At 35.5% G+C, this 8699-nt stretch overlaps 1 protein-coding gene across 8 annotated transcripts in view; it reads right to left on the minus strand.

The window, feature by feature from the left end:
* Positions 1–243: 243 nt before the first annotated feature.
* Positions 244–8699, minus strand: part of tspan9a (tetraspanin 9a) — a 494333-nt gene continuing 485877 nt past the window's right edge. For all 8 annotated transcript variants that reach the window (XM_073929887.1, XM_073929888.1, XM_073929886.1 and 5 more), the window contains one exon: positions 244–4332. In XM_073929887.1, coding sequence (XP_073785988.1) covers positions 4261–4332 — 72 coding nt within the window. In that variant the 3' untranslated portion in view covers positions 244–4260. The remainder of the gene's footprint in view (positions 4333–8699) is intronic.

The following is an 8699-nucleotide window of genomic DNA, read 5'->3' on the forward strand; positions in this document are numbered from 1 at the left end:
TTAAATCTCCTAAATGTGTCATTAGCTTTGTTTCCATCCAAAGACGTAAATTAAATTTATACGCAAAACTGGAATATTGCATAAAACACGTGCTAATAAAGCCCCGTTTCTATCCAATGAGTCAAAGAGAACAAAATTGCCACTTCGTAATTTAACTGGCGGCAAATATGGGACTTCTTGTGCAATGACCTAAACCCAACCAATAGTGTTTAACGAGAAACGAGAAAAGTGCTTCTTCAATAGGATTTCTTTTAATGAGAACTTGAACTTTTGTGTGGAACTGTGCTTCAATGAACTTGAATCAAAGTACAATGCATTACAAGGTGAGCTACCAAGCGAACTGACCAAACCAGAAAAAAAAAAAAAATTAAATCCATATGGAGATTGATGGATGAGGTAAATGTATTCGATTATACATTATAAACGTTACGTTGTTTTGTGATTTTTATTTGGTGTTGTGCAAAGAACTGTGTGAAAATAATGTTTTATTTGTCAATAATGTAATTATAACTAGCGTAAAAATTTGTTGGTGCCATACTGCCCTATAAAGTTACTAACAAAATGCAGTCAAACATATGCTGAAGTACATTTGTACAGCTTCCCAAAAATGTCGGCTGAAGCACATATTCAAATGAGCCTGTGTTAAAACGTTCACAGTTCTCTCTCGAGGACTTCCTACATTAAATAAAATAGCATTCATTCAAAAATAAAATCTCTATAGATTTCTATGGCTTCATGTCACTCTGCAGCCTGCGATTATCTTCCGCGGGGCACAAAAGGAGAACAGATCAACAATTTAAGTCATTATCTCTGCTGTGTGTAATACGCGCCCACAGAACTCGTCAGAAAGGTCAGAACATTTCTGCACAAATAAAACGCCCATCAATCATTAAGTTCTATAATTTGCCGTGTTTAAATCCCTCTTGCCCTCCTTGGCATCACATATATAAATGTTAAAAGTCTGCGTCGCATTCAGTAATGAGACTCTCAAGGACCAAAGATCATTCCAGTCAACTCTTCAAGAAAAAAAGAAAGTTCTTTACTGGCAACCAGATCTCTTTCTGATTCTGATTGGTCAATCACAGCATTTCAATGTATGTTTTTTTTTTCCTGCAAGTTTTACGCCTAATTAAAAACTTGAATTATTAAATTATTATAAATTATTACAAACCAATGTTTTGTGTCTGAAAATAATCATGTAATAAGCAGAGTACTAGTATCTAGTAATCTAGTTAGTTGTTTTTGCAGAATAAAGCACCTTCAGTCTTTATCTGTCAGGATTTATTCTGCAGGAACAATTGGATGTAGATTTAGAGTATCCCTTATGTAATGATCCTTGGTGTTTGTTCTAAAAGCTGCTCATGAAAAGGCTATTTTGAGAAGCCAATATGGTTTTTCTATGGTATCACTTCTCCCAACATGACAATTACTGTAAGAGTGTAGTGTAGGATAGTCTTGTTTCTTTCTAGAATTTTAAAGCATCTGGTCTCCTTTTGTTATGAGCTGCAAAATATGCTTTGGTATTCATTTGAGTAAAGAAAGTTAGGTTTAGAAATCATGAAGAGAAGTATGAGCCTGAATTTTCATTGTTCGTTAAATTCTTTAAGGGTATGTCAACATGATAAAGACTTACTAAGAAAGGAAATGTTGCCCTCTGCGTTTTTAAAAAGTTTTGCATTCAGATGTTGCAAGTTTTGGATTAAGATGCTGTTAAAAGGTCACACTTTAAATAATGTTTCATTAGTTAATTACTTTTTTGGTAACCTATTACCATTGATGTCTTTATAAAAAAAAAACTGCCCTTCATTGTCTATACCAGTGTTTTTTAAATATGTTTCTCAACCACGTTCTTGGAGGACCAACAACACTGCATGTTTTGGATGTCTCCTTTGTCTGTCACACCCATTACAATTCTTTCAGTCTCTGCTAATGAGCCGATGATCTGAATCAGGTGTGTTTGGTTAAGGAGACACTAGCTGCAACCCCCACTATACACTCTGCTCTTATTCACTACGTACTTGTGCACTTACACACTCAACAGCACATATAGCACATAATACATATAGTGTTTAACAAAATGGAAATTCAAACTGTTTCCCCGATGATGTTTGTCGATTGCCAAATTAGTGAAATAAGGCCCCGTTTACACTGTCAGGCTTTGATGCCCAATTCTGATTTGATTTCCTATATCTGTTTTTTTTTTTTTTGCCTGTCCGTTTACACGTTTTAATTGTGACCCATATCCAATTCATGTGTTTACACTTGCCATACCATTTACGATGTTGCGCATGCTTAAAAGCGGGTTCTAGCATCTGTGCCACGCTAGCCACGATGGAAGAAATTGTCTTGTTATTCACTCTGCGAAATATGCGAAGTGTAGTTTAAGCAGTGAATGGTTCAGTCCAGATTTACCCCCACGTAGTTTATGCAATGGTATAGCCATGATGTCTGTGTGTAGTTGAAGATGTAGCCTTTGCCTTTGTGCGCACTGGTGTTAGAGAGAATAAAGTTGTTCTGCATGTAGCCCGCAGTGCATGTATTAATATCGATAAAAAGCAAAAGTTACAACACGAAGTTCACCCAACTTTAAAATGAGCGGAGGTTAGAAAGGGCCGTCATCACTGCTAGCACCGACTATATGGTGTCCTCCACCATTCAGAGGAATTTGTGGGTACGAGAGAGGTCTCAGGTCTGGTGGAAGCAAATTGTGGCGAATAAATTCTTACCTCATCCGTGTTTCCTCTGTTGTTGTTTACCACGTTGGCGTCTCCACACATGCTCTTTCTTCTGTGTCATTAAACCACGGACAAGCACCACATTGTTGCAAGTTTAATAACATGGAATGCCTCAATAAATCCGATCTGCCTGTTTACATGACAGTCGCATTTCCGATTTATATCTGATTTATTTCCACATATGAAGGAGGCCTGAAACTGATCTCTGAATATCCGAATCCATGGGTTTTTTTCATGTTTTTTTTTACGGTCATAGAACAGATCCGATCTGTCACATATAAGCAAAAAATCGGAATTGGGTCACATTTAACTGGCAGTGTAAACAGAGCCAAAATGTCCAAACTACCAAATAACACCTGTGATGAGTATAACTGCATTCACCATCGGGAGGTGTTACAATCCCCATCGTAAGGTAATTTAGCTTTCGCAATCCAAAATAAATAAAATAATCCAACGTCTGGGCCCAAAAGTTCCACCTCTTCCGCTACGTGGGCAAAGCCGTGGCCATTGAGTGCGTGAAGTGTCCAACATTACACACTTTTAGAGTACTATTCGTTTTATACAAAAAAATGGCGCAAAATAGTGCATAAGCATGTGATTTGGGACGCATCTATTGAAAATGTGCAGAGCTGGTGGTCCTCCAGGAACGTGGTTGAGAAATACTGGACTACGCTACTGTTTCAGCAGCAGTTCGGCCAAAATGAGCTTTTAGTATGGGTGATTTTTACACGAGAGGAAAAGCTAGCAAATCAGACGCTCCATGTTTGATGTATCATACTGACGTACATCATTACTGATGGTTCTCAACATAATAAAACTGTCAACGCTTTTTGATGCATCCTCAAATCATAACTCTATAAACATAACAAGATGCTCGAGTTTCAACACACACTGACAAACCTAGATTCCTGGTCATACCTCACACACTCTTATACCGGCTTTCTTCAGTCCATAGGTGCACAGAAATGACGATCATGGGGACAATTTCATTATAAAAACAAACAAAGAAACAAACAAAAAGAGTCTTAAGCCAAAATGACAACGTTTTCCGTCTCGTACAAAACCGCGTCATGCTAAAGTGGAGCTGTTTGTCATTTACACCATCGATGGAGATGAAGATAAGCTTTTTCAAAAAAGTCTCCAGTCTGATGTCTTCGCTCTGGGTGGAAAGATTTACGGTATTAGTAAAAGTCACGCAGTTTGTCGTCATTATTCTCCATCCTGCAGTCGTTAGTTAGTTCAAGCACAAAATAAAGGTTTTAGAGGAGATGAAGCAAGTCAGAAGCCTCACAGGGGAGGATGATGGCCGAAAGAGCCGCTCTTTTCTGTCTTTGGCAGGGAGAAAGAGCGGACTGGAGACGGCCCTTGACTGAAGTCTATACAGGATGGTTTAAGCTTGGGAATTAATGGGAAGAGTTGGCCGAGTTGGGTTGGCCGGTGGGGAGAGTTAGATACAAGGGGAGGAAGAGTTCTCCACAGTTTGTCCCATAATGCACCAGGGCTCCTCCCTTGAGAAACGGCCTCGTTAGGCGTCATACTTTTTCCCGCTTCTGTGGATCTGATGGAACAGTGTCATGGAAAAGGCCATTCCCAGGAGCTGAAATGACAAAATTCAGGAGAAAGGTTAACATGACATATACTGCATGCAGGTCAGCAAACAGATAGGTTTGAGAGAAAGAGAGAGAGAGAGAGAGAGAGAGAGAGAGAGAGAGAGAGAGAGAGAGAGAGAGAGTGAGAGAGAATTTACTGTTTATGTTTTTTACTATTTACACTACGATGCTTTTCACTTCTAACTGTGTTTTACAATTTCTTTACTACTAACTGTTTTATGATTTATTTACTGTGTTTACAATGCTTTCTACAGCTATTTACTTTGTTTACAATGTTTTTTACTACTATTTACTGTTTTAATGTTTTTTTACTACTATTTACTCTTTACAATGTTTTTTACTACTAATTTACTGTTTCCGATGTTTTTTACTACTGTGAACTGTTTACAATGTTTTTACTACTATCTACTGTTTACGATGTTTTTTTACTACTATTTATTGTTTAAAATGTTTTTTTACTACTATTTACTGTTTATGAAGTTTTTTTTACTACTATCTACTTTTTACAGTGTTTTTTACTACTATCTACTGTGTATACAATGTTTTTTTTACAACTATCTACTGTTTACAATGTTTTTTTACTACTATTTACTGTGTTTGTGTTTTTTTACTACTATTTATGGTTTACAATATTTTTACTGCTATTTACTGTGTTTACAATGTTTTTTTTACAACTACTACTGTTTGTAATTTTTTTATTACTAATTACTGTTTACATTGTTTGTTTTACAACTATTTAATGTGTTTACAATGTTTTTTTTACTACTACTACTGTTTACCATTTTTTACTATTATTAACTGTGTTTTTTACTACTATTTACTGTTTACGGTGATTTACTACTAACTGTTTACAATGTTTTTTACTATTTACAGATTACAATTTTTTTACTACTATTTACTATGTTTACGATGTTTTTTACTACAATTTACTGTTTGCAATGTTTTTTTACAACTTTTTACTGTTTGCAGTTTTTACTACTATTTACTGTTTGCGATGTTTTTTTACTACTATTTACTGTTTGCAATGTTTTTTACTACTATTTACGGTGTTTATGATGTTTTTTTTACTACTAATTGTTTACAATATTTTATTACTATTTACTGTGTTTACAATGTTTTTTTACTTCTACTGCTACTACTACTATTTACCGTTTTTTCAACTACTACTTACTGTATTGTGTTTTTTAATATTGTGTTACTATTTACTGTTTACAATGTGTTTTTACTACTATTTACTGATTATAATGTTGTTTTAGTACTACTACAACTACTTATTGTTTTTTTACTACAACTACTTACTGTTTAAGATTTATTTTGCTACTAACTGAGTTTACGATGTACCACTATTTACTGTTTATGATGTTTTTTTGCAACTGTGTTTTGCGATGTCTTTTTACTACTACTTACTCTGTTTACGATGTTTTTTTTTACAACTATTTAATGTTTACGAGGTTTTTTTACTACTAATTGTGTTTTATGATTTTTTTTACAACTACCTACTGTGTTTACGATGTTTTTTACTACTATTCACTGTTCACGATGTTTGCTTGTTTTTTACTAACTGTGTTTTACGATGTTTTTTTTACTACTACTTACTGTGTTTACAATGTGTTTTTTACATTGTACATTGGACATATTGCTATTGAAACAGACAATGGGCTAGTTAAAAAAAGCCATTCTGCTGCCAAATAGCGTCTGTGCCTACTGATAAGAATGCAAATGCAATTGTGCATTATATCATGAAATAGTCAGATAAAATAATTATTTATACAAATTTATCAATAGCTTTAGTTAAATTTTGTAGGAAATGCATTTTGTAAAAGTAGATTAGATGAGATGCGTGAGCAACTAGTCCCACACTCAGGAGTTGTTTGAGATATACATATGAAATATAACAACATATGAATAATGTATTTAGATGTGTTCTCCATAGAACAAGCTACGGTTTAATAATTGACTTTGATTTATTGAATTATTCGAAAATGTTTCACACCTGAGCTGGTGATGCTGTTATACCTTCTTATAATTAAATGGAGTTCATTATTTCTTACTTAATCTGTGAACATTGACACTGTTGTTTTTTGCAACACAAAAATGTTGTTAGCTATACAAAATATAAAGAGACCACAAGTTTCTTTGGATTTACTAGGTATAGGTTTGAGTAAATATTAATATTAATTTTGATTTTATATAGGTTTGATCAATTGACACTTATTTTAAACTTTTTTATTTAACTTTAAATAAAAGAAAACATTGTCATTTAGAGCATCAAGTCTTGAGGAATTCCTCCAAATATAGATATAATATATTATGTTTTATTCGCATGTCTAAAAAAATGAATAGAAATACCTGAAAACGTGGCACATTTTATGAAATTACATCTCTAAATGATAACATTATATTTTAAATTTAGAACAAATGTAATGTTCTTCTGTTAATTATAAAAACTTTACATACAAAAAGGCCATCAGCTATAGAGATGAATGAAATTGCTAGCTGTTAGTTTTCTCTCAGTATAACAGACCTTACCAGAAAAATTTAGCTAATTTAGTTTTCTGGTTATAAAAAAAAAACGTCTGGAAAACAGTCTAGCATCATTCATAGAGGTAAATGGAAAATGTTGTGGAAATATCCTGCATCTTTGAAGTTCATTTTTAGATTCCTCCTGATACATCAAACGCTCAGCGGTGGTCGACAATCCACAGTCATTATCTGAAAGCTGCAGAAGCGCACCGTTTTTATCACATGAGCGGGACGCGTGTGTGTGTGGATTAAATCAGATTCTCTTTAAAGGTTCTTCTTTACACTATGAATTCCCCCAGACGCTGAACTGTAAATCTTGGCACACTCTCACACCTCTAGCAGCATCTGACAAGTAGAGATGTGCTGCGGTCCAAACCCATAGGGACACCACTGCTTTCAGAAACCACATGTACTTAAGAGAAAGAACTACAGCACACTAACTGAAAACTATATGGAATTTGAGCTTTCTGAACATTGTGACTTTGTAATACCATGGTAGTCTAAATGAACACTGCTGTGCATTTGCTGTGCATTTGCAACAGTTCTGTCTGGTTCTTGAATCTGATTGGCTGATAGCCGTGCAATATTTCGCCAGTAACATCACACAAAAGCCTCTTCACCCTTCACCTCTGTGTAGTACTCCGCCCACATACCGCCAGCAACAGAGAGACGCTACAGTTTGACAAATATTACTGTTGTTAGACAACACAATGTACTTTTGAGGCTTTTTAGTCGAGAATGTAGTTGTTTAGATTGCAACTATGCAGTTTATTTGTTAGAATAGAGCCTTTTTTAAAATATTTACAATTTCTAAAAGAGCTGGTCGGCGACGATTGACGTTTTCTATCCACAAGATGGTGACAGCCCTTACGCTTAGAAGATATAACAGTCAGATTTAACTACAGCAGATCATATCAATATTAAACTGGTAAGCACACCTGCCAACACTTCCGTTTTCCATGGGAGTATCCCGTATTTCAGACCAGTCTCCCGCAACCATCCCGTTTTTATTTCATCCTAAAAAACTCTTAAAATTTCACCCACCCCCCTCTTTGGTACAGTCTGTAAACTAAACTTACACGGGTTGCCAACGTCCCCGGGTTACCAACCGATTCTCAACCTCACCCCCAAACAACCTCTCTCCCCTGGTCTCCCAGATTTTCAGAGACATGTTGGCAGGTATATTTGTAAGTGATATTATAAGTCAATCTCTCTCTTTTGTATGTTGTAGTGCTGTATTTATACCGATTTGCTCGCATATCAGAAATGTGTGTTGTGTTGACAGATTGAAATAAGCAAAGTCAGAATGTGTTTAGCTTTTTTCTTTATCGCAAACACAACAGCATGCTGGTAGTGAATTTGTTGTTATTTTTGGGGTTAATTAATGTGAAATCCCGATTGCACCAGAGAAATACTGTAGACTAACACTGCAAGAAGATATCTCTGTAGATGGATGGCATTTCATGTCACTTTCAGCCTTATAATCTTAAATAGATCACTTTAGACATAGAGTCATTCAAACACTGGCTCTAAAGTGACGTTGGTGAATTAGTAACGGCTTCTACTGTTCTGATGTCAGCTGCAGATGTGAATGAATGGCGGAAGAAAATAGTTCCTAATAAAGAAGGATTTTTAGACTCTAGTGTTTGATTTTCTTATTTATATACATGATTGTGCCGTTGAACGGTTGTATAAACGCAATATCACACTCGTAGCAGTGCGATATGGCTGTATATCAGCACTGGTGGTACGCTAAGGCACTCGGCCTATGGTCTAGTGCCAACGCACGCCTCCCACCAGTGCTGATATAGAGCCATATCGCACTGCTACT

The sequence above is a fragment of the Danio rerio genome, chromosome 18, assembly GCF_049306965.1.
Source record: "Danio rerio strain Tuebingen ecotype United States chromosome 18, GRCz12tu, whole genome shotgun sequence".
NCBI classification, from domain to species: Eukaryota; Metazoa; Chordata; class Actinopteri; order Cypriniformes; family Danionidae; genus Danio; species Danio rerio.